Here is a 27,732-nt window from a genome sequence, read left to right as displayed (position 1 = left end):
TGTTCAGTCACAGAATTGTTCTGATGCAGAAGGAACCCATTTGGCCCATCGTGTCTGTGCTGCCTCTCGGCATTTTGGCTAGGTGTCAATCTCCTGCCTTTTCCCTGTAATCCTGCATATTGTTTATATTTAAATAATCATTCAATGGGCTGTTGAATGCCTCAATTCAACCTGCCCTCAGGCAGACGTTGCAGTACTCGCATTGTGAAAAAGTTTATTCTCACCTTGCCTCTGCTTCTTTTGCAAAACGCTTTAACTGGCATGCCAATAAACTGTATCAATGTTAATGTAATATACATGTTAAATATTACTGTTTTTTATCATTACAGAATATACTCTTGGAAACTGAAGCAAATCAAATTCGTGCATCTATTTTAGATATGGCACACTGTATCCGTACTTTTACAGAGGAAATCTCAGACTATTCTAGAAAACTTGGTGGGATTATTCAGAAGATTGAAGGAGGAGAGCAAATAATAGAAAGTAGAATTGGAATGGCTCACTCAGATCATGTAAGACTAACACATTTTCCTTTGGAAATTTTTGTCGCCTTGATCTCGAAGGATTGTTCAATATAATGTTGATTTGCTTTGATCAGGCTCGCCATTTTTAAAGAAAATTTCCCAATTTGCTTTACTGAAGCACTATTGGTCATTACTCAGTCTGGTTAACTATTTTTTTTTTTTGGAACTTGGCGTGTATTCTCCAGAGATTGTGTTAAAGTTCAAGATTTTTGTTTTACAGGCCATGATGAAATTCTTGGTGTAATGTTGTCATTGATCCTGGATAATGTCCATGTCTGACTTGTATGATATTGCTGGATCGTTCCTGAAGTTTAGATCCAGAATAGCTGTAACCATGTTGGCTCACTTAACAAAATAATATGCAAAATGTTTAATGTCTACAATTAAGAAAATGAACACAAGTGGTCCTGCTTTTATATTGGCTTGCTGCTACCCTACGTAATGATAATGCAGTATGAGTTTTTTTTTATTAGTTGCTGGTCACCCAGCATGCTAAGCGACATCCTATACTAAGGAAAGCTCATCTTGCTCAGCTGTGAGACTTGCCATTTGTTTTTGTCACAGTAAAAATATTTTACTTAGTTTTGAAGTTAATAAATGATACCTTTATAATGTTAGAGTCTACAATATGTGAATATGGTTAATAGTAATTCTTATTTGCCTCTGGCAGGTTCCAGGCAGTGCTGAGAATGCACGTTCCTGTGTTCGTGCATATTTCGCAGAATTGCATGAAACTCTCTTTAGGCAGGAGGAAATGGCACTGAGTGTAGTTGATGCTCATGTGCGGGAGAAATTGATATGGCTGAGACAACAGCAAGAGGACATGACAATTCTACTGTCTCAGGTTTCAACAGCTTGTCTCCACTGTGAGAAAACATTGCAACAGGTAGGTGCTAAGACCATGAAACAATATTTTGCCCTTGTCTTTAATATGCAATTAAAACTTTCATGACAAGATTGACAAAACCTATAATTTCTGCCCATGGCTTGAAGATTGCAGGTTAGCAGTTCTCTTGTAGGAAGAATCGTACCTTTTTATTAAAAGATACAACTTGTGATTGGCTCTCAAGCATCCTTTGAAAGGGAATAGAGGATGCATCGTACGTCATACCCCATGACATAGTTGCTCTTCTTTGAATTTCTCAACTTTCAGAAGAAGTATTGGCAATAAAAATAATGTGACTGTTGCAAAGTTGGGTAGAATACTTGTCGATTGGGAGGCAGAATGTTAGAATTTGGTGTTTGTCAAATGCTTGGGGTGGGGGAGCATTGCGTGTTCCCTTTAAAAGATTATGTGCTTTTTCTACGTTTAGAGATTTATAATTCATGCCTGTGAGCATCAGATCATGTTAACAACTATACCAAGAGCACCTGAATTGAAACATTTGTATCGAAAGGCCATACAGTTAGCAGGCCAAGCAGCAGTTTTTACCATGACAAGTTTTGAATTTCACCAATCGATTTGAACCAGGCATTTAGATACCAAAAAAAACCAATTAACTTTAAATCTGATGGTTTTGACAACATAGGACCAATCCTATTGTATGAAATAGAGATATGTCATCAAGGGTATAAAAGAAGGGGGCAGTTGGACAAAACCCCAGGGAACTAACTGCCATCCGCTCTCAAGGGGACAATTGCTAGCTCTCACAGATTCCTCTATGTCTTAGAGAAAGCACCATCTGAATAACAATGGGACCAATGGCACAACTGGTTAATAGTCCTGACAGAAGAATTGACAGAGAAGGCACAGAGCATTCTGGAAGACACGTAACCTGGCTGTAATTTCGAGAGACTAAATTCTATTCTTATATAAGATGGATTTCTACTTATTGGAACAGCATACCATTAGATTTTTACTTTATTTTGTCTCTAACCATTAAATCACTCATGTCTGCTGTCAGACTTTAGAACAGGTTGAACACTCAATCATAGAATTATAAAATCATACAGTTCAGAAGAGGTCTTTTGGCTCATCAAGTCAGCACCAACAAACTTTACTCTAAATCTACACCAGTTTCGTTTTCAAGCACTTGGCCCTTAGCCTTGAATGTTAATGACATTTTAAGTGCTCATCTAGTATTTCTAGGTTTCCCATCTCAATTACCTGCCCAGGAGGTGCATTCTAGATTCATCCTGGGTTTAAAAAAAATCTCTCATGTTATTGATCCTTCACTTATGGGGAACAGCTACTTCCTTTCCTGGTCTTGCCCCTTATAATCTTGTATATCTCAACCTAGTCTCCTTGTCTACGCTAAAGAAAATAACCTGAGCTTATCCAGCCTCTCTTTATAGTGAAACTGCTCCATTCTTGGTAATATTCTGGTGAATCTCCACTGTACCCCCCTCGAGTGCAGTCACATCCTCCTAAAGTGCAGTGATCAGAACTGCGCACATGGCTCCACCTGTGGCCTAACCGTACCAATTAGAACAAAATTGTCCTCTACTTCATGGTCTGCTTCAGCATACAGTAAGATTATTTTTACCTTACATTTTGGATCTTTGTTTATAAACTTAAAATTGTGTAAACCACCTAATTGTAGCACCTTCCACACAGCATTTGTAGCCAGGGGTATGGATGGAAGACTTGTAGATTTCATCTTCCTTCATGGGATGTGGGTGTCACTAGATGGGCCAGAGCTTATTGCCCATCTTTAGGTGCCCTTGAGAAGGTGGTGGTCAGCTGCTGCCTTGAACTGCTGCAGTCCATTTGGTGTAGCTTCTGTGGTTTTGACCAAGTGACATTGAAGGAACAGCAATAATATTTCCAAGTCAGGGTGGTGAGTGGCTTGGAGGGGAGCCTGCAGATGGTGGTGTTCCAATTTATCTGCTGCCCTTGCCCTTCTGTTGGTGGTTGTGAGTTTGGAAAGTTCTGTCTAAGGTGCCTTAGTGAAATTCTGCAGTTTATCTTGTACATGGTACACAGTACTGGTACCAACTCAGCAGTGAAGGGAGTGGTTGTTTGTGAATATGGTGCAAATCGAGCAGGCTGCTTTGTCCTGGATGTTGTCAAGCTTTTGGAGTGATGTTGGAGTTGCATTTGGAGACAAATGGGGAATATTCCATTTTCTCCTGAGTGGTGCCTTATCGATAATAGATGGGCTTTGGGGAGACAGGAGGTGAATTACTTGCTTCAGACTTCCCAGCATCTGACCTGCTGTTGTAGTCATAGTAATTATATGGTTAGTCCAGTTCAGTTGTTGGTCAATACTAACACCTAGTTGTTCTTGTTCTCAACTCTATAATATTCATTTCCTGGGCAGACCTCAAATGGTTTAAGTTTATCAAAATAAAGTTCGATCCTTTGCCTTATCAGGAGGTTTGAGAGTCAAAAAGTTGGGGATTTGAAACCACTAATAAACTTGGATATTATTCTGTGCTGTCAGTTCACTGCAGTAGTGATGAAATGTTGCACGGCCAGAACTACCATCCTTTGAATGAGACATTGAATTGAGGTTGATGTGGTAGATGTAAAAAGATCCCATGACTGTATCAACCATTGGTTGTGTCAGCCAGCAGCACCAACATATTTTTTCCTGGTCATTCTCTTGCTATTTGTGGAATCAAGCTGTACAAAATGCTCCCATAATGACTGTGTATTTCAAATGGAAACCATTGGTTTGAAGTTGCCTTTTGGAAGCTTTGATCCTGTTATATACTGTTATAAAAATGAAAGTTCACTCCAAATTGATGTGCAAAAAAGTTAGTTGCGTCATTGATTTAAAAACAAAATGTTGTAAAATTATATGGTTTTTTTTTTGGGAAAAAGAAAGTAAAAATGTTTTGATATTTTGGGCTATTTTTGTATTCTTAGTATTGTTGATTTTCTCATTGGTTAAATCTAAATCAAATACTCCGAATACAGCAAACTGTGTTGCACCATGATGCTTCATTTTATTTTTAAAAGTATAATGAAATGCTGTACTTGCCCTGGCAAGTGAGTCCGTGTGTTTGGCACTTCCCCTGCTAGGATGACTGCCGTGTAGTGATGGCAAAACAAGAAATCACTCATTTGCTGGAAACATTACAGAAACAGCAACAACAGTTCACGGAACTCGCTGATCACATTCAATTGGATGCTAGTATCCCTGTCACTTTCACAAAGGTAAAGCATCTTTTCTGGATTGTTCAATTGTTCATTTGCAGTTTAATTTGCCTAATCTTTTTTCATCTATTGTAGAATCATAGAGCTGTACAGCATGGAAACAGACCCTTCGGCCCAATTTGTCCATTGTGACCAGATATCCTAAATTAATCCAGTCCTATTTGCCAACATTTGGCCCATATCCCTCTAAACGCTTCCTATTCATATACCTATCCAAATAACTTCAAAATGTTGTAGTTGTACCAGTCTCCACCACTTCCTTTTGGCAGTTCCTTCCATACGCTAAGAAAAATAGAAGATTGGAGGAGGCCATTCGGCCCTTCAAGCCTGCTCTGCCATTCATCATAATCAAGGCTGATTCTCCCACCCAATAGCCTGTCCCTCCTGTAAGCTTTGATCCCATTCGCCCCAAGTGCTATATCTAGCTGCCTCTTGAGTACATTCAGTGTTTTGACGTCAACTACTTCCTGTGGTAATGAATTCCACAGGCTAACCGCTCTTTGGGTGAAGAAATTTCTCCTCATCTCCATCCTAAATCGTCTACCCCGAATCCTCAGACTGTGACCCCTGGTTCTAGACACGCCACCATCAGGAGCATCCACCCTGTCCAGTCCTGTAGAATTTTATGAGTCTCTGAGATTCCCCCCTCATTCGTCTGAATTCCAGCGAAAACAGTCCTAACCTAGTCAATCTCTCTTCAAACATCAGCCCTGCCATCCCCGGAATTAGTCTGGTAAACCTTCGCTGCACTCCTCTTCTCTTCGCCCCCCCCCACCCCCGCGAGCAAGAGCATCCTTCCTCAGAAAAGGAGACCAAAACTGCACGCACAATTCTAGGTGTGGTCTCACCAAGGCCCTTTATAACTGCAGTAACACATCCCTGTTCCTGTACTCGAAACCTCTTGCAATGAAGGCCAACATACCATTTGCCTTCTTTACCGCCTGCTGCACCTGCATATTTACCTTCAGCGACTAGTGCACAAGGACACTCCGGGGAGGCAATGGCCTAACGGTATTATCGCTGGACTGTTAATCCAGAGACCAGATGGTGTTCTGGGGACCAGGGTTCGAATCCCACCGCAGCAGATGGTGAAATTTGATTTCAATAGATATCTGGAATTAAAAGCCTAATGATGACTGTGAATCCATTGCCGATTGTTGGGAAAAACCCACTGGCCCACTAATGTCCTTTAGGGAGGAAACTGCCATCCTTACCTGGTCTGGTCTATGTGTGACTCCAGACCCACAACAATGTGGTTGACTCTGAGCTGCCCTGTGATGCCCTCATCCCGTGAATGAATTTTTTAAAAAAAAAGGTCCTGCTGCACACCCCCCTCACCCAATTTACAGCCATTCAGGTAGTAATCTGCCTTCTTGTTTTTGCTTCCAAAGTGAATAACCTTACATTTATCCAAATTATACTGCATCTGCCATTTAATTTGCCCACTCACCCAACCTGTCAAGATCATGCTGAAGGATCTCTGCATCCTCTTCACAATTCACTCTCTCACCCAAATTGGTATCATCGGCAAACTTTGAGATGTTACATTTTGTTCACTCATCCAGATCATTAATATACATTGTGAATAGCTGGGGTCCCAGCACCGATCCCTGTAGCACCCCACTAGTTACTGCCTGCTAATTTGAAAAGGACCCATTAATTCCGACTCTTTGTTTCCTCTCTGCTAACCAGTTCTCTATCCATCTCAATACACTTGCCCCAATCCCATGCACTTTAATCTTGCACGATAATCTCTTGTGCGGGACTTGTCAAATGCTTTCTGAAAGTCCAAATATACCACATCAACTGGCTCCTCCTTGTTAACTCTACTAGTTACATCTTGTAGAATTCCAACAGATTTGTCAAGCATGATTTCCCCTTCATAAATCCATGCTGACTGTCTGGTCCTGCCACTGCTTTCTAAATGCTCCGCTTTAAAGTCCTTGATAATGGATTTGAGAATTTTCCTGATGTTATGCTTACTGGTCTATAATTCCCTGTTTTCTCTCTCCCTTTTTGAATATTGGAGTGACATTATCTACCCACCACGTGGAAAAAGTTGCCCCTTAGATCCCTTTTAAATCTTTCCCCTCTGACCTTAAACCTATGCCCTCTAGTTTTGGACCCCCCCCCACCAATCCCAGGGAAAAGATCTTGTCCATTTACACTATTCATGCCACTCTATAAAGTTGACCCCCAGCCTCCACTGCTCCAGGAAAATAGCCCCAGACTATTAAGCCTCTCCCTATAGCTCAAGCCCTCCAACCCTGGCAACATCCTTTAAAATCTTTTCTGAACCCTTTCAAGTTTCACGACATCCTTCCTATAACAGGGAGACCAGAACTGAATGCAGTATTCCACAAGTGGCCTAACCAATATCCTGTACAGCCACAACATAACTTCCCAACTCGTATACTCAAATGCACTGACCAATAAAGGCAAACATACCAAATGCCGCCTTCACTATCCTGTCTACCTTGGACTCTACTTTCAAGGAACTATGAACCTGCACTCCAAGGTCTTTTTGTTCAGCAACACTGTCCAGGACTTTACCATTAAGTGTATAATTGTTTTGACTGAAATATAAAAATTGATCTGTTTTTTTGGCACACTGCTGCATAGGCAACTCCCCCTTGAGAATCAATAGAAGAAAGTATAATGAAGTTGTTTCATTTTTCTTATCCCAATTAACTATCTATCAAACAAACAGTATGAATGTTGAATATGCACTGAATGTTCTAAAACATAATAGAAAAGGATCTGATTCTATGTAGCTTTAGGAAGCTCAAACTGGACCAAATTATGCCACTGTCCTCCATCTCCCTCAAAATTATGCAGCTGCATTGGACAGTTAGGCCACAGAAAAGAAGCAGTTCCTTTAATGTGCATTATGTGACAATCTTAAAGGGGCTACGCAGTGCGAAAGAACAGAACATGCGGATGGGAACTTGGAGGTAATGGGCAGAGTTGAACAAAGAAACAAGACACATCAAGATTGACTAAAGCATTAAAATGTTTGACTGGGGCTTTTGCTTCAAACATAGACAAAGAATCAATTTATTGAAGTATCACATAACACGGAAGTAGTAATTAAGAAGTGAGGGAACCAAAATAGAACAAAACTAATTTACACCAGGAGTTTTCATTTTTAAAATCTTTTCAGAAGATACTGCCTTGCCCTGTAATTAAAAGGCTTTTGATCAAAAGCTAGCTTTCAGTACATTTTTGAAATGTGGTCATAACCAAATTACAGAAGTTAGTGACTTGTGAACACAGAAGATGAGGCACTAAGTCTCCTTTTGCTCTGGCCAATGTTCTTCCCTTGCTCAGAACTGCCACAAAAGTATTGTGATTACTCATCATTGTTAATGTGACATCTTGCCATGTGCAAGTTTACTACATTTATCTACACAATGGGCGATTAGAATTCACATGTTGGATACAGGAACATACACTTTATCAATCGTAATTCAGAATTGAGGGGCAGAATCCTGCCAAGGTAGTTTGTGAATTTGAATTGAATTAATTAAATACATATGAAATGTGCTAACTTCACTGATGACGACCATGCAATTTTCAGATTGGCATAATGTTTTTGATTCACTATTCCCCTGTAGGGAAGGAATACTGTCATCCTTATGCCCCTCTGGCCTGTATTCAGTTCCAAACCAGCAGCAATGTAATTGATTCTTCATAGTCCTCTGAAATGCCGAGCCAGGCCTCCAGTTTTCAGAATGTGTGTTGACAATGCCAAAATGGCCAGCAGAAATGTCCACCAACACAGATGGAGGCAGTGATATCACACCACTGAGACAGAGTCTTCTGGCTGCTGGGCCATTCTGCCCTCTCCTTTCTACCCCTGCAGCATAGTCAAATCACTGCTGTCTGCATCTCTCACTGCAGTGGTCACCACTTCAGGCTTTTTGTGAGTATGTCAGTTGCTGTGCCACCTAGTGGTACATTAAAAACATTAAAAATATATTAAAACCAAATAGACCACCTGGATTTAGATTTGAACATGCCTAGTTGGGCTGACCCTGCAAAAACTCTTTGCTAATATCTGGGACTTGATAAAACTCAGAAAGCTGCCCCACAGATTAGTCCAGCCGCAGCCTTATACAATTACATCTACAGCCAGAAACCTGTATGTGCCACCAATAGGACAGACCCAGCAAAGTTGGGGGCACAGTTGTATACAGTAATTCCAGAGCCAGTGTAGTTTTATTACAGCAGATAAAACAATGGCATTTGTTAAATCTCAGCAGGAGTATTGTATACAGCTGTGGGCACCGCATTGTAGGAAAGATGCGAATGCTTTTGAGAGAGTTCAGATGAGATGTACTAGAATAGTTTCAGGAATAGGCAACTTCATTCGTGAGGCTAGATTGAAGAAATGGGGACTGTTCTCCATGGACAGAAGGCAGCTGAGAGGAGTTCAGTTATTGAGTTCAATAATTTCAGAACCTAAACTCCTTCCTTTATGTCCTTTACCCACTCCCCCTCACAGGCCTTATCATGACATGGGCTGCTTTCAGCACAGCCACCCCATTTTTGTCTATTTATAGACCCTGTTATCAGCTTTTCTTTCTCCCTTGCATACTAGTGTCCATCTCCTTGCCTGCCCAGACTTTGGTTTTGTCTCTTTGGGCTTCATCTCTCTGCCTGTCCACACACTGTCTTACCCTCTCTAGCCCCTGTCTTCAGCATATATACCACCTTTTCCTAGCTACTATCTGTTCTGAAGAAAAGTTACATTAACTCAGCTTTTTCTTGACAGATACTGTGTAACCTGCTGAGCTTTTCCAGTTATTTCTGTTTCTGTTGCAGCTGAGAGGAGACCTGGTAGAGGTTTTCAAAATGATGAGTAAGCTGAACAGAATAAATAGGGTGAAGCTGTTTCCACTTGTAAAAGAAACGAGAACAAGAGGGCTTAGATTTAAAGTGATGTACAAACAAAGCAAAGATCCTGTGAGAAAAATACTTTTATACACAATAAGATTATGGAGTATGCATGTTTAATGGAGGCATGTTCAATTGTGGCATCCAAGAGGGCATTGGATGGTTATTCAGATGGTAGTGGTGTTCAGGGATGTGGGGAAAAGCAGGAGATTGGCACTAGAGAATAGACACAGTACAAGCATGATGGGCCAAATGGCTTCCTCCTGCACCATAATAATTCTGTGATCCCACCTACTACCCTCCTTCAAGCTGTGAATGAAGAATTGATTCTTTGATAGCAGGTGCACAGAACATACTCTGGGTGGTAATTTGATTATCCATCATCAACCTGACCACTTCTGGTCAAGCTGGCCAGGTGCTGAAGTGGGAACTGTCAGACTAGACAAGTAAGGCAGCTGATAAGGAATCTAACACAAGACAAAAACCTACATGACCGTGACCTCGACCTCACCAAGGTACCTGTCAAACTACGCTAGAAAGTTTGGTTAAGATATCCTGAATGACCCACCCAGCTTCTATCTAGATGCTAGAGATGACAAAGATACACCCTGGCCAGGAGGACTCATGTGGTGTAGTGGTAGTGTCCTTACCACTAGGGCAGGAGGCCAGGGTGTACGTTCACATGCTCCAGTGGTGTGTCAGAATGTATCTGAGCATGTTCATTAAAAATATTTACACCATGGTCAATTAATCCTGCAAATTTTTCCTCCTAACACCTGAGGCTTTTTATCAAAATTGGAAAAGCTAGACCAGCTATTTGGCTCCAAATCTCATGTCAGCTTGACCTAAGCATGTGAGAGTAATTGCAGCACTTGACTGAACTGTTGCATCAGGAAGTTCTAGGAAAGTTCAAGTCAGTGGGAATGGAGTGAAGGTGTCTCAAAATCATTTCTGTTCTGAACACAATGGCTTGCATGCATTGGCACCCTTGCACAAGTAATGTACCAAATACCAGCACTTCACAATGTTGCTAGAGCAATTGCTACCCACGAAGAGTTCAGCAGGAAGCACTGATGCTGGTATAAATGATGTTTGTAAGTCACTAAGCTTCATATCTCAAAAGTGTCATTTAGTAAAGACGGAATCTTCACCGAGGACCGATGTATTCGGCTGAGGTGACCACTGGAATTGATTTTTTTTTTAAAGATCAAAACCTATGTATACACAACATAAACCCAATAGCTAGAGCACTGTACAACCTAAAAGTAGGCAGGAGAGTTGTGCAAAAGAGGGAAATACTGCAAAATTAAATATTCATTCAACTGGTGTTGGGAAATCCAAGTTGCTTTGAACAATGGAAATTGCAACCGAACAATATAAAGAACAGGAGCACACATGAACAAAATGAAGAGATCAGGAGGATACCTGGTCCTGTAATCACAAAAGTTGCCCCTCTGAAGTTTGGAGATAGTGAAGTTGTCACCAGTTGAAGTAAACAAATATCCCACTGGGCTGAACACTACTGTGAGCCGCACTACCATGAGATGGAGAAACCCCCTCCCCACTCAGTTCGTATTTGGTGTTCTCATGCAGTTCCCTGTCAAGAATGAGTTAGACAAAGAACCCTCGTCATTTGATCTTGAGAATTTCAGACTACTTGGCAAAAAGAAAAATACCCAGTGAGGAAAGAATTCAAATCCAACTCCTTAAGCATGGAACGTCCCACCTATTGCCACATATTCATGAGCGCAGCTCTAACAACACTCAAGCTCGGTACTATTAAGACAAAGTAGCCCACGTGGCATCCCATCCACCACATTAAACATTCAATCCCTCTTCCACTAGTTTACCATGGCCCAAGTTGTATCAATTGCAAAATCTTTATAGCCATTACTATTTAAGCAGTAGCTTCCAAACCCATTTCTACCATCTAGAAAAATGAGGGCAACGGATCACAACCACAAGTTCCTTTCCAAGTTGTACACCATCCTGTTGGAGTTCTATTGCTGTTGCTTCTGTGTTGTAGGGTCAAAATAGAGGCATTCCCTCCCCAACAGCACTTTGGACTTCACCTGACGAAGGAACAGTGCTTTGAAAGCTTGTGATTTCAAACAGACCTGTTAGACTGTAACCTGGTGTTATGTGATTTCTGACTTTGTCCAGATTAAACTGATATAACTTTTAGAAAAATCTTATCAAAAAGGCAAATTGATTTGAAATTGAACTTTTATTATATTTGAGAGAGTAAACCTAAACGCACATTTCATTTTTACCTCAAAAGGATAACCGTGTTCATATTGGGCCCAAGATGGAGATACGTGTAGTCACTTTGGGACTGGACGGAGCAGGCAAAACAACTATTCTTTTCAAATTGAAACAGGATGAGTTTATGCAACCAATTCCTACCATAGGTAATTTGCCTTGACTCAATATGCTGATTGTTGCTTATTAGTAACAGTAAAATTCATATATTCCCATCTTTTAGATTCATTGATTAGTATACTTATTTTCTTACATTTGAACATCAGATTTGCATTATTTATAAAAATAGCGTGCACTGTTGTGTTCTATCATTGAAAATGTTGAGGTTAGAGCTACTGAGTCTCATAATGACAAGACTTTCTCAATACGATGTTGACCACATCTGTCTGGCTCTTTTTTTGTGTCTGCCTTTTTCACCCTTTCATTTACTACTTTCCAATCCAGTGTCTTCTAATTGAAGCATGAGTTTTAATTTATGACTAGTTTTATGATGACCTTATTCATCTGTCAACATTATCTTAGTGAAAATGTAAAATTAACACTCTCCTTTTTCCATGGCAGGTTTTAATGTTGAAACTGTAGAATACAAAAACTTAAAGTTTACTATTTGGGATGTAGGAGGCAAGCATAAACTGAGGCCACTTTGGAAGCATTATTACCTTAACACACAAGGTAAAACAATATCTCTTCTTGTGAACGCTCTGGTTGTTGGCTTGCATGTAGATAATTATGCTCTTGTGGGAAATGGCTCCTTGTTACAGGATATAATGCTCTTCCTAATTTTCTTTCCCTATGATCGCTGCTGTATGTGGATTTTATTCCTTTATTAGATTACTGCATTGGGATTGTATTTTTTAATGGATTTTTTGGTAAAAGTCTTTTACATTTAACAGAGATTTTGACCCAGATTTTGCAATCAATAATGGGAGATATGCTTCCTGTTCATTGTGCTTACAGATGCTCATAGACTTGTGAGCTCTTGGCAGCAACCTGGGAGATTTGGATCCTTTTCAACATGGCACCCTCCACAACAGGGATCTGTGATATGTGTGAAATGAGGGGGGAGCCCATCTCCTCATTCGTTCAGATGTGAGAATCTTCACAGACATACAGAAGTAGGAACTAATGTTTTAAGAAAACAATTGACAAAGGCTTATGCCTTAAATTTATCAGGACAGAATCAGAAAAACACCTAATTTCAAGGGAAATAACAATTTATACGGCATGAGAAACTGCACCAGGTCAAGGTTTATAGGTCAATGAGTTACCATGGAGAAGCAACAAAAGAAGTATAGTCTGCACACTTTTGCTTAATTAAGAAAAAAAGCCTGGACGTGCTTTCTATTTTACTACAGAGAACAAGTCCTTATGTATCAAGATATGTAATTCTGAGCATACTCAAAGAATTACACTAACAACCAAACTAAGGTGATCAGACCTGCTGAGTTTTTCTCGCAATTTCAGTTTTTGTTTCAGACTTCCAACAAGCAATTCTTTTTTGATTTTTGCATTAAAAGGAATTTTATAATCTGTTCCTGAAGTGCTATAAGTTTCATTGTATGGACCAGGTGCTGGAAAGTGAAATTAGAATGGGCAGCTAATTTATTAAGCCAGTGCATATACTGAATGGGCTGAATTACCTCTTTCTGTGCTGTAAGGTTTCTTTAGCTCTATGGTATTCTTGAGGTTCTTCCCTGATGAATGCAGGGTTAAAAGCTTCAACAGTGTCTGTTTTTCAACAGTCTTCAAGTACTGCACCACCAAGTATGAAATTGAATATTTAAGTGTAAAATCATATTCAGAAACTGAAATAAGCAGAAGGAGAAATACGATCCAGAGAGCAGCGAGACAGAAATAAGCTTAGTATTTTTTAAATGTTCAACAATAATTGTTGAAGGAGTGAGACACCACACTTGAAGCATTAAACTTACAGTGCCAGAGAGGTCATTTGGCAGTAATAATGATGTACTTATCATATTTACTTGAGAAAAAGTAGAGTTTGAGTCTAAACTTTAGATAAAATAGAGGCAGCCAATTTATACATGAGTAACTTATCGTGAACTGTTGTCTCACCATTTAACTGTTTATGGCACTACTGATCATAGAATTGACAGCTCAGAAGTGTTTCTGCCAACAACACTCCAAAATCTAGTGCAAAAGTAGTCAAAACATATTTATTATTGAAATTTTATTTAAAATGTACCATAATCTGTCTGGAGACACTAATTATTACACATTAAATTCATTAAAAATTAATTCAACGACGGTTGATATGAGATTAACATCGTTCAGAGGAAGGGTCACCAGACCCGAAACATTAACTCTGATTGTTTTCTTCACAGATGCTGTCAAACCTGCTGAGCTTTTCCAACGACTTCTGTGTTTGTTCCTGTGTTCAACATCGTCAAGTTCTGCTGTGAGATGATATGAAAGCTTGGTTTTCTGTCGCAGTACAGAATTGTTTCTCTTCATAAACTTTGTACAGTATCCAGGGCTGGCTTTGAAATCTGAAATTATTTTATATAATATAGAAACAGAAAGTGCTGGAGAACTCTGTTGGCCTGGCAATATTAGTGGGAGAGAAAAGAAATCAAAGTTAATATTTTTGAGTCAGATGTCACTCCCATTTTCCAGCACCTTCTGTTTTTACTTCAGAGCTCCATCATTCCCATTACTTCAACTTTATTTTGTTATTTTGCGTGACTTGGGGCAAAGATTCTGATAAATTCACAAGAAACTGAACTCTTCCCTGCAATTTTCAATTTTATTTATATATGTTCCTTCACCAACACTGGATCAGAATCTTCCTAACAGCATTGTGGGTGTCCCTACGCACAAAGAACAGTAGTGGTTGAGGAAGGTAGCTCATCACAATCTTCTCCAGAGCAATTAGGATAGGCAATAAAGCCTGGCCTAGGAACACACACATCCCATGAACAAATATTTTAAAATTACTGCTGTTTCTCAGCATGGCCAATATGATATTAAGTGTTTTCTTCATAGGCTGTTCAAGTCTGCATAAATGGGAAGCCTGGTAAAAATGATCTTTTCTTCCATCTCAAGAAGGATGGTGGTGTTGCAATGTATAGCAGATAGAATCTAAGAATTCTTGGAAGGTTACTCCCAGCGTATCCACTATCACTGCACTTACTTCCTTTAATATCCTAGGATGTACCACATCCAGGTGACATATTCATCTTTCAGTTTTCCCAGCAATTTTTCTCTAGTGATAGTTATCATCTTTACTTTCTGTCTTGAATACGTAGTAATTTTGACTGTTATTCATGTCTCCCACTGCGAATACAAATGCAAAGTATTTATTCAAATTCTCTGCTATTTTCTGGTTCATTATTATTATTTCTTCTGTCTTGTTTTCTCAGGTGCCTGTGTTCACTTTGGCTTCGTACTGTTCCTCTTGATATTACAAGTTTACCCTCAAAGTTTATTTTCTCCCTTTTTTTTGGTTGGTTGGATTTTTTTTAAAAAACGTTCTCAATCCACTGGCTTACCACTAATCTTGGCCACATTCTGTATTTTGTTTGTTTCGATCCATCCTTAACCAAGAACAGAAATTGCTGGAGAAACTTGACAGTTCTGGGAGCATCTGTGAAAAGATAGCAGAGTTGATATTTCAAGTCCATTGAAGGGTGACTGTTGAGGTTTCTTTAGCAATTTCTGTATTTGTTTCAGGTCTTCAACATCTGCAGTTCTTTGTTTTAATTTAGTGCTAACTTTAATTCCTGTGGTCAACCATGCTTGGCTTATCCTTTTCCTAGAATTCTTTTTGCTTACTGGAATATGTCTTTGCTGTGTGCCATGAACTATTTAAATGTCTGCTGTTGTTCCTCAAACATCTTTGCTGCTGAACTCCTTTCCCAGTTGCAGCTAGCTCTGCCCTTATTTAAACTTAGTACGGGTTTCCAACCTTAAACTGAATGCTAAATCCTATCATATTACGGTCACTGTTTCCAAGGGAATTTTTACTGTGACACCATTTATTAAACTTGCCTCCTTACACTTCGCCAAATCCAAAATAGCCTGATTCCTGATTGGAACTGAAATAACTCCATAGAGGCTGGTATCCTGTCACTAAGTCACCCTTTATTTACATGTAGAGTGTCCTTGATACTGATCTAGCTTCCTCAGAGCCAGTTCTGAGTGAACAGGATGTCTGACACTCCTGTTTATATCTATCAGCCCGGGCTCCCTGTTTGGAGCAGATAACAGCCCCAGTAGGATACGCGTATTCTATGAGGTCCACCTGGCTGACCTCATTACAATCACTACATGAATAACAACATAGTGTTCTAGGAAACTATCCCAAATAGACTGTATGAAATCTTCCTAATGGCTTCCTCTGTCCATCTGACTATCCTAATTTATGTGAAAATTAAGATTCATCTCCTGCCTACCCTCATTATCTCCTGATTTATTCTCTGTCCCATTGTATAGCTACTGTTAGGGGGCCTAGAGACTACTCCTACAGGTGTCATCTTGCCCTTTATGTGTGTTATCTCCTCCTACACAGAATCTGCATCTTCCAATTTAAGATTTTTTGCTATCATATTTATCCCATCCCCTACCAACAATGGCAGTCCACTGCCTTAGCATTCCTGACTGTCCTTTTGGAAAGTCACATGCCCCTCAATATTTACTTCCCAGTTTTGATCTCCCTGAAATCATGTCTCTAATGGATATAAGATGATACCCTCTAATCTCTATTTGTGCAGTTAATTGAGCTATTTTGTTCGGAATACAACACCCATTCAAGTAAAGACCAGGTTTAACTTATTTATTTATTTTGGCTACTATTGATGAAATGAGGCCACCTGGTGAGAGTCTTGCCCAGAGGTGATACCCAGATATTTGGGGTGCGGGACTATTGTCAGGTTTCTTTCTGCAGCAGGAAATATTGAGTTCCTTCCTGGCAGAGTTATTGCTCAGATGTGAGGCCGACACAACTGTCTTATCTGGATTGGAGTGAAGATGGAAATGATCTTTTGTTAACCAGCAGCAGTTTGTAATATTGGTAGTAATGAAATGCTAGGTTTATAGTTATCTCAACCAATAATTTAAGATGTATAAAAGGAGGAATGCTATAAACCTTGTTTTGTAATGATATGTTTCATTCCTTAGCTCAGTCTGAAAAAACTAAACTGGTTGACAGGAAAGTGGGAAGGAATGCAAGAAAATAGTGTATATAAGGAGTTCATTATACTTAGCTGAACCACAGGACTAATCATTTACTTTAGATCATTCCCTTCCCTTATTGCTTGCATTATATATTAACATATTTTTATAAAGTCTTACCTGTTCATGGTGTCTGTACAAGGCAGGTGCTTGTCTTTGTCGCAGTCAGTATAAATTTACTCCTTGATTAGCTTTCATACAATAGGTTTATTTTCTTTTATTTTTGTGAATTACTCAAGGGTTAATGTATTTTAAAGGTAACATTTCAGAAAGTATTTTTGTGTGTTTTCTTCGGCTGTGAATAATAAAGTTGTAATAAAACCATGAGATGATTTTGGGACGGTTTTGTTGAGTCCATAATTATCTTTACAACTCTGATTTAAAAGCTCATCAATGCTGTTGCTTTCTATATGAAGATTGCCACCTTAGACAAAGTTTAAAATGGAAGCTGGTGAGCGTGGAGCTGTGCTCTATCAAAGGTTTTCTGAACAAAAAGAAAATGAGAATTTACCTTTTGCTGGATTTTATATCTTATGTTTATTGTAATTTCTGTTCTTTGTACTTTATTCCTTCAGCAGTTGTATTTGTGATAGACAGCAGTAACAGGGACCGATTGATGGAAGCACACAGTGAATTGGCCAAGTTATTGGCTGAAAAAGAGTTAAGGGATGCTTTACTCCTTATCTTTGCCAATAAACAGGTATGTGAGTGACAATTATTAACTGAAGTCTCAAGCTTGACCAATTCATTCTAATTGGCTTTAAACAAAATTATTTTTTGAAATGTGAAATCCTTGGGTAAATACTTTGAGAAAGTTGAAGTGAATAAGCAAATCAGTTTCTTGAACAAAAGAGGGTAACAAGTCAAACAAATTGTCTCTCTGGTTGTGATGAAAATTTTAAAGGATTTCCAGAAAGAGGCATAGCAAGCATCTGAAAAGAGGAATTATGAATGTTATGCATGGTATACAACTATGATACAGAAAAGAAAAATTGGTAGTTTGACTGTCATTTTAAGTAAATGTTTTACTATATTTTTAAAATATTTTTTGCAATTTGTTCAACAGGATGTAACTGGAGCACTTACTGTAGAAGAAATAACCGAGTTACTCAGTCTGCACAAGCTGTGCTGTGGTCGCAGCTGGCACATCCAAGGCTGTGATGCCCGGAGTGGATTAGGACTACATGAAGGGTTAGATTGGCTCTCAAGACAGTTGGTGGCTGCGGGTGTGTTAGATGTAGCCTAATACTGCCCTAACAACATGCTTTATTGCCACTTTTACTTGTAAATAGCTGCTTTAACACGTGTCTGTGACATCCATATTGTCTGTATTTGAAGATGTAGCAACCAGACTTGGTTTAATTGAGTGGAGACAGGAAGTTGTAAAGCAGACTTGAAATGTAATTCAGAATTTCACCAAGAAAAGTAAGTTCAATTAAATTGTGTATTTGTTGCACTACTGTTATTGTGAATAGTACAGCTAATCCTGTTGTAGCTCCAAATTAGTTCAATGTGTTGCCACTTTAAGAAAAAAAGTATTAATTAAAATATTTGTTTTAATCTAGTTTTGTTTTTAGTGATGCTGTGTAAGTTTTGAACTTAACCAAGGTATTAATTTAACACTAAACAAGTTTTTTGCAAATGGGACAAAATGTATTCATTTCACTATGCACAGTACCACATTATTCAGAAATAACGATGGGTATGTTTGTGCTTTAACCACATTCATGAAATCTATAAGGCTGTTTTGTGGCTGTCAGTTTGTTCACACAATAAGGTTACTTTAACATTACACAACTTTATAGTTAGAAAGCAAAACGGGTAAGCACTACTTATTCAAAGTACTCTTCAACATATGTGCTGAAAGATCAAATTGTATTCTGCCAGAGTCACTGAAAATCGGACCTCTGTACTCAACTCATCCCCAGAGCAGCTCCATAAAAATGAAATAACCTGATCTATGGGAGCCAGAGCAGTCATGTTGCTGTCAACTGGTTGCAAGTATTCAGCATATCTGGGGGAGTATTTTTGAATAAATAACATCCAAGCTTTTTTTTTACATATACATCACATTTACTATTTAAATACTTTTCTTGCTTGAGCTGTATTAAAGAATATACTAAATCTTTTCAGAACAGAATTGTTTCTGACTCATTTTACTTGTCTGTTGGACATGCTGACAATTCTTCTTACTTTGCCAATAAAGACCAATCAAAAAAAGCTGTGCAGCTAGTAATTGATACAATCGAAATATCTCAAGTTAGTTGGTTTGTAGGTTCTATGCTGCGTCGCTACATATTCAAAGCTGTAGATTGAGGACTGAGAACATTGAGTCTTTATGCAGTTTAAAGTTTTTGAGAAGATTTGTAGCTTGGGTTGTGGATGAGGTTGTAGACATGCTCACCAAGCTGGTAGGTTCGGTTGCAAACATTTCATCGCCCTGCTAGGTAACATCATCAATGCGCCTCTGAAACCGGAACAAAATTGCCTATACGGATACATGAACACCAACTAGCCACCAAGAAACACAACCAATTCTCACTTGTCTCACTATACATGGACACCAAGGGACATAGATTCGACTGGGACAACACATCGATAATCACACAAGCCAAACAGAGACACCAGGGAATTCCTGGAGGCCTGTTATTCCAACTGGAACTCCATCAACAAGCACATTGAATTAGACCCTGTGTACAAACCACTGAGAAACAGAACCGGAAGTAATACCAACCACCCCAGCAAACCGAGGCATATAAATAACAAATGGGACAGAACACCGACACTTCACCGGAGGCACACTGACGATGTTACCTAGCAGCATGATGAAACGTTTGCAACCAAACCCACTGGCTCGACGAGCATGTCTACAAGCTCATCTTTATGCAGTCTCAGAGTGAAGAAAATAGTGACTTCAGATTACCACACCAAGATCCCTGAAGAAAGTGGCTTGTTTGTACAATCATAGATATGTAAGACAAGTTTAAAGAAGCCTGTGCCAAAGAAGTCATATAGACTGAGTGCAAGTGCTTTCAAGGTCAGTGAAACTGTTTGAAGCAAAAGTGGTTCTTGGTTGATGCATAACAAAACTGATGAATCATAATCCATCACACTGCCTGTTCTGACGTCACTAAGTCAATGAACCTAATCTTTAAAAATAGCCACCCACACTCCCATTTTTGATCTAGTGTCTATGGATTCGGTTTGGGTGAGCTGGAAGAGCCCACTTCACATCAATAAGTTTTAAAAATGCATTTGTCCACTTTTTAGGTATAAACATACCTACTTTTTACAATCCCAAAAGATACTTTACCTCTCCAAAGGGGTACCCTGGCTTTCCAAAGGAAATGCACTGAGAACAAACCTCATCTTATTTAGTCTAATCTCCACATTCGAAGGACACCAAAATCCAATTTCAATGGAAATAGTTGCTCATGTAAATGGCCAGCAGCCTCCAGGGAACATACACAAACCACGTCCAATCTTTCTGTGAATTGAGATTCTGGGTTCAAGGGTGGGGCATAGGATTCTCAACTTCTTCCAGCATTTTTTGTTTTGCTAAAAAGATGTAGTCATGGCAAAAATATGTGTCATACTCTTCTTAACCAGTAGCATCAAGCCAAAGAATCTTTGACCATTTGCTACGTTCCCACTGATCTCCAAAGCACAGAGGTTGGAAACACTACTAGAAATTGGCACTTATGTGCTCAAGTTCTCAACAGGTTGCTGTAATCAGTAATCAGGAAAAGTACAAGATTTTGCCTTTAGGGAGAGCAAACAAAGCAAGGCAATGCACAATAAACAGAAGGATGTAGAGGAATTGAGAGACCTTAATGCATATCCACTTGTCCCTGAAGGTGGCAGAACAGGTAGATAATGTGATGAAGCAGGAGTATGGGATGTATTCCTTGAGAGTAGGGAGGTAGGTAAAGGTAGTGGTACAGTATTGTTAATCAAGGATGGCATTTGTGCAATAGAAATTGGCAGGTTTGAAGAGAATTGGTTTGGATAGAAATGATTAATAGGGGAAAGAAGTCACTAGTGGGAGTGACCCACTAGTAGGCCCCCTAACGTTAAACACAAGGAAAAGGTTTTCAAGAAATAGTGGATGCCAGTGAGAGTGGAACCAAAATAACAATGGGTAACTTTACACTTAAACAGAAAAAACTCCGATTAGCAATAGTGGACTAGATAAGGAGTTCAAAGAATGCTTTCATGGTAATTTCTTAGAAAGCATTCTGGAACTGACTAGAAAGCATATTAGTTTTGGTATTGGTGACAGGATTAATTAAAGACCTTGGAGTAAAAGCACCTCTGGATAGCAACAATCACAATATGAATCCATCTTACATCCAGTTTGAAAGGGAGATTTTTAAGCCTGGTATTTTAAACCTAAACAAGCATAAATATGCAAGCATTCGTTTTGAATTAGTTGATGAACTGGCATCCTAGGCTGTGATAGTCACAGTGGCAGACATTTAAGGAGATATTTCAGAAAATGCTGAATAAGTATATCTTCACTATAAATTAATATGCTAAAGGGAAGATCCACCATTCTTGGTTAACTGAAGTAGTAAGGAAACATCAAACTTAATGAAAAAGCATAAAACTGCAAAGATTTGGGGAGGTGATGGAGCCAGATACAGTTATAACATTTAAAAGGCGTCTGGATGGGTACATGAATAGGAAGAGTTTAGACAGATATGAGCCAAATGCTAGAAAATGGAACTAGATCAGTTTAGGATACCTGGTCAGTGCAGACAAGTTGGACCGAAGGGTCTGTTTCTGTACTGTATGACTCTATGAGTTGCAGGTAAGATGATTGGTCAGATTATAAAGAATGGCAGAGAATAACTAATGGATTAATCAGACGGAATAAACTAGAATATGAGAGGAAGATAGCTAGGAATGTGAAAATGGATAAGAGTTTATACTGGTATTTGATAAGGAGTAAAAAATAGTGTTGGTCCTTTGGAGAGCTGCAATAGTGAATTAGTAAGATATAATAATGAAATGGCAGATGAAACACAAATATTTTAGTTTGTCTTGGGTTCCAGAATAACATATGGACATGAAACATTAATTTTGTTTCTCTCTCCACGGATGCTACTTGACATGTTGAGGATCTCCAGCATTTTGTTTTGATTTATAAGAATGGTGCCAGGACTCGAAAATTACAGCTATGAGGGATAGTTGGATAGGGCAGGGTCAATTTGCTGGGAGGCTGAGCAATATCTTATTTGAGATGTACAAAACAATGAGAGGGTTCAACAGGGAGGACAAGGAAGATCTGTTTCCCCTAGCAGAGAGGTCAGTTACCATGGGCATAGATTTACAGACTAAAGAAGACATTAGGAAGAGCCTTTCCACCAAAGTATGGCAGGTGTGTGCACTGGTCGTTGGTTTGGTTTTGAGTTTGGAACAGAAACTCTCAACTTGATTAAATGGAACCAGGATGTACACAAAGTGCTGCAACCTGTAATGATACAGAGCAGGTGATGGAAAATGGGAATAGAGAGGACAGCTAGTTTATTTATCAGTGCAGACACAATGGGATGAATGGCTTCTCTCTGTACCATGATGTTCGTAGGCACTATCATCAGCACAACCAGATTGGTTCTAAATTTCATTAGGATGTTCGAAAAACAGGAATTTCTCCCATCTACCAAATTGGGTAAGAACATAAGACAAAGAAATATAGAAACTAGGAGCAGAAGTAAACCATTCCGCACTATCATGGCTAACTATTCAACTCAATACCTGTTCCCACTTTTCTCCACATCCTTTGATCCCTTTAATACCAAGTGCTATATTCAACTCCTTGAAATCACACAATATTTTAGTCTCAACTGCATTCTGTGGTAGTGAATTCCATAGGCCTACCACTTTCTGGGTGATGAAATTTCTCCTCTTTTTCAGTCCTAAATGTCTACCCCATATCATGAGACTGTGGACCCTGGTTCAGCACTCCCCCATCATTGGGAACATTTTTCCTGCATTAACCTCTGTCTAGTCCTGTTAGAATTAGATAGATTTCTATGAAATTCCACCCTCATTCTTCTGAACTCCAGTGAATTAGGCCTGATTCAACCTCTCCTCATGCATCAGTCGAGATATCACAGGAGCCAGTCTGGTAAGCCTTTGCTTTACTCCTTCCTCAGAAAAGGAAACCAAAACTGCATACAATACTTCAGGTGTGTTCTCATCAAGGCCCTGTATAATTGTAGCAAGACATCCCTTCTCTTGTACTCAAATCCTGTCACTATAAAGACCAACATACTATTTACCTGCCTGTTGTACCTGCCTTAGAATATAGAATAGTACAGCACAGTACAGGCCCTTCGGCCCACGATGTTGTGCCGAACTCTTAGCCTACTCCTAAGGTCTATCTAACCTCCACCCCTATCTTATACTATCATCCATATGCCTATCTAATAGCTGCTTAAATGCCCCTAATGAGGCCGACTCCACTAGCCTCTCCGGCAATGCATTCCACACCCTGACCACTCTCTGAGTAAAGAACCTACCTCTGACGTCTCCCTTATATCTACCTCCACTCACTTTAAAACTATGCCCCCTCGTAATAGCTATCTCCACCCTAGGAAAAAGCCTCTGGCTGTCTACTCTATCTATACCTCTGATCATTTTGTACACCTCTATCAAGTCACCTCTCATCCTTCGTCGTTCTAAAGAGAAAAGCCCTAGCTCTCTCAACCTTTCCTCGTAAGACATTCCCTCCATTCCAGGCAACATCCTGGTAAATCTCCTCTGCACCTTTTCCAATGCTTCCACATCTTTGCTGTAATGAGGCGACCAGAACTGGACACAATACTCCAGATGTGGCTGAACCAGTCTTTTGTATAGCTGGAGCATAACTTCAATCGCTCCATTAATGAATGCTAACACACCATACGCCTTCTTAACAACTATTTCTACCTGGGTGGCAGCTTTCAGGGAACTGTGGACATGAACCCCAAGATCCCTCTGCTCCTCCACATTGCCAAGAATCTTTCTGTTAACCCTGTATTCTGCTTTCAAGTTTTTACTTCCAAAATGAATCATCTCACACTTTTCAGGGTTAAACTCCATCTGCCACTCCTCAGCCCAGCTCTGCATCCTATCAATGTCCCTTTGTAACCTAGAACAGCCCTCCGCACTGTCCACAACGCGACCCACCTTCGTATTGTCCGCGAACTTACTAATCCACCCTTCCACTCCTAAATCCAAATCATTTACAAAAATCACAAATAGAAGAGGATCCAGAACAGATCCTTGTGGTACACCACTCGTAACTGAGCACCATGTTGAATTTTCATTTTCCATCCACTACCACCCTTTGTCTTCTAAGGGTCAGCCAGTCCTGAATCCAATCTGCCACATTTCCCCCTATCCCATGCCTCCTTACTTTCTGCATGAGCCTACCATGGGGAACCTTATCAAATGCCTTACTTAAATCCATGTATACCACATCCACTGCTCTACCTTCATCCACGTGTTTGGTCACCTCTTCAAAGAATTCAATAAGGTTTGTGAGGCATAATCTACCCCTCACAAATCCATACTGACTATCACGAATCAAACTGTGCCTTTCCAAGTGATCATAAATCCTATCTCTCAGAGCCCTTTCCAATAATTTGCCCACCACTGAAGTAAGACTAACTGGCCTGTAATTTCTGGGGTTATCCCTATTCCCTTTTTTGAACAAGGGAATGACGTTTGCCTCTCTCCAATCTTCCGGCACTATACCTGTGGACAGTGAGGACAAAAAGATCATCGCCAAAGGCCCTGCAATCTCTTCTCTCGCTTCCCATAGAATCCTTGGATAAATCCCATCAGGCCAGGGGGACTTATCTATCTTCAAGTTCCTCAAAATTCCTAGTACATCTTCCTTACTAACATCGACCTCCTGTAGCCTACCAGCCTGTTTCACACTGTCCTCCTCTACAACTAGGTCCCTCTCAGTTGTGAATACCGAAGAAAAGTATTCATTAAAGACCTCTCCTATTTTCTTTAGGCTCTGTGCACAAATTCTCATTACAATCCTTGATCGGCCCTACCCTTTCTCTGGTCATTCTCTTATTCCTCACGTACGTGTAAAAAGCCTTGGAGTTTTCTTTGATCCTATCTGCCAAGGTTTTCTCATGCCCCCTTATAGCTCTCCTAAGCCCTTTATTCAGCTCCTTCCTGGATAACTTGTATCCCTCTAGAGCCTTTTCCATTCCTTGTTTCCAAAACCTTACATAAGCATCCTTCTTCCTCTTAACCAGACGTTTGACCTCTCTTGAGAACCAAGGCTCCCTCACTTGACTGCATCTTCCCTGCATGCTAGGGACAAACATATCGAGCGCACACAGTATGCATTCCTTAAACAATCTCCACATTTCAATAGTGCTCTTCCCTGACAGTATCTGTTCCCATTTTATGTTACCCAGTTCTTGCCTATCAGAATTGTAATTACCCTTGCCCCATTTATAAACCTTACCCTGCTGTATGTGCCTATCCTTTTCCATGACTATTGTAAAAGTAACAGAGTTATGATCGCTACCGCCAAAATGCTCTCCTACCAACAAGTCCAACACTTGGCTCAGTTCAATGCCAACCACCAAATCCAAAGTGGCCTCTCCTCGTGTTGGTCTATCTACATACTGTGTCAGGAATCCTTCCTGAACGCACTGGACAAAATCCACTCCATCTAAACTATTACAACTAAAATGTTTCCAATCAGTATTTGGAAAGTTGAAGTCACCCATGACTACAACCCTGTGACTTCTGCACCTTTCCAGTATCTGCCTCCCAATCCGCTCCTCTACTTCTCTGCAACTATTAGGGGGTCTGTAAAAAAAACCCCAACAAAGTGACTGCTCCTTTCTTGTTCCGGAGTTCAACCCAAACTGACTCTGTAGACATATCATTCTCGAACTGCCTTTCAGTAGCAGCTATACTAGCCCTGACTAGCAATGCCACTCCCCCACCTTTCTTTCCACCCTCCCTATTTCTTTTAAAGCGTCTAAATCCCAGAACTTCCAGCAACCATTCCTGTCCCTGTTTTACCCAAGTTTCTGTAATGGCCACATCATCGTATTTCCTTTACCTTGTTACCTTTACTGACTGGTGTATAAGGACACTTGTCTTGTTGCACATTCCACTCTCAATTTATAGCCAGATAATAATCCCTTCCTATTTTTACTACCAAAGTGGACAACTACACATTTTTCCACATTGTACTTCATCTGCCATGTATTTGCCTACTCATTTAGCTTGTCCAAATCACAAAGCATTGCTGCATCCTCCTGAAAGCTCATTCTTCCAACCAGCTTTGTGTCCTCTGCAAATTTGGAAGTATTACATTTAGTTCCCTCATCCAAATCATTAATATATAAGGTGAATCGCTGGGATACTAGCACTGATCCCTGCAGCACCCCACTAGTCACTGCCTGCCATTTGGAAAAAGACCCATTTATTTCTACCTTTTGTTTCCTATCTGCCAACCAATTCAATATCCATCTCATAACTTTAGCCCCAACCCCATGTGCTATAATTTTACATACGAGTATTTTAAGTGGGACCATATCAAAGCCTTCTGAATGTCTAAAAAACCACAACCACTGGCTCCTCTTCAACTGTACGCACCACATCCTTGAAGATTCCAGTAGATTTTATCAAGCCATGATTTCCCTTTCATAAAACCATATTGTGTCTGATCATGCCACTCAGTTTTCCAACTGCTCAGCTATTAACTCTTTTATAATGTACTGAGCATTTTTCCTGCAACTGGTGTAAGGCAAACTTGTCTATAATTCTGATATCTATCTTTATTTTGAAAAATAGAGGGCTACATTAGCTAACTTTCAATCCATTGGAGCTCTTCCAGAAACTTGAAAGATGACCACCAATGCATCCACTATTTCTAGAACTCCTTCCTTAAGTATTCTATGATATAGATAATCAGGCCTGAGGATTTATCAGCCTTTAATCCCATCAATTTCTCTGATGATTATACTGATTTCCTTCAGTAGTCTCTGTCTGTAGACCCTGTGTTCTCCACTATTTTTCAGACATGATTTGTCTCCTCCTTTAAGTCAGAACCAAAATTTGTACTTAATTGATCTGCCATCTCTTTGTTCCTCATTTTAACTTCCGTAGTTTGACTGTCTTCAAATAATAATTTTATCTTCGTATACCTATAGAACCTTTTGCAGTTTGTATATTCCCCACAAAGTTACTGTCATATTCTGTTCCCCACCCCCCAAAATTCCTTTTTTCTCCTTTGCTGAAATGTAAACAGCTCCCAATTCTCTTCTCTGATGTGGTGCAAAGTCTACAGAACTGACACCAGATCTTCACCTTGGACCGCTAGTTCCTCCAGTTGCAAACATTTAATACAGATGTGTTTGCTCTGGATCACACTGGTGTCCAGCATCTTCCATATGCTGCAGTAGCAACATGTCACTTGTCCTGCTGCAAGCATCAAATTTGATCTAATTTATAAATTAATTACTCTGGATTTACATTTTAATAGGTAAATTTGATATATCTCTCCCATAGCACATCCCAGGAAACAGCATGTCATAACTGCCTTTAGTTACATTATTACAACACAAAATTGGAAACACCACCCAAGGTCTCATTGTTAAAATTGTCAAATGTGTGAAATGACAACTTTTACTTATCATTTACCAATCTTCCATGCAAGATCTTCATGAAAATTAATGTATTGTATTTCAAAAAAAGTTTTAAAGTCTTTGTGGTTCT

The 27,732-nt window shown here is 39.6% G+C and overlaps 1 protein-coding gene across 4 annotated transcripts in view; it reads left to right on the top strand.

The window, feature by feature from the left end:
• The window catches only part of trim23 (tripartite motif containing 23), a 28,953-nt gene extending 9,838 nt beyond the window's left edge, over positions 1-19,115 (top strand). Inside the window, exons 5-11 of one of the 4 annotated variants that reach the window (XM_020510261.2) lie at positions 330-512; positions 1,195-1,410; positions 4,495-4,629; positions 11,810-11,939; positions 12,352-12,462; positions 17,559-17,680; positions 18,047-19,115. In XM_020510261.2, coding sequence (XP_020365850.1) covers positions 330-512; positions 1,195-1,410; positions 4,495-4,629; positions 11,810-11,939; positions 12,352-12,462; positions 17,559-17,680; positions 18,047-18,226 — 1,077 coding nt within the window. In that variant the 3' untranslated portion in view covers positions 18,227-19,115. Of the gene's footprint in view, positions 1-329; positions 513-1,194; positions 1,411-4,494; positions 4,630-11,809; positions 11,940-12,351; positions 12,463-17,555; positions 17,681-18,046 lie in introns of all 4 variants that reach the window. The other 3 variants (XM_020510260.2, XM_048595047.1, XM_048595036.1) reach the window with 3 other exon arrangements.
• Positions 19,116-27,732: the final 8,617 nt, after the last annotated feature.

The sequence above is a fragment of the Rhincodon typus genome, chromosome 1 (genome assembly GCF_021869965.1).
Source record: "Rhincodon typus isolate 14 chromosome 1, sRhiTyp1.1, whole genome shotgun sequence".
NCBI lineage: Eukaryota > Metazoa > Chordata > Chondrichthyes > Orectolobiformes > Rhincodontidae > Rhincodon > Rhincodon typus.
Note: the sequence above shows the minus strand (reverse complement) of the source record. Positions and strands in the feature narration are given on the sequence as shown.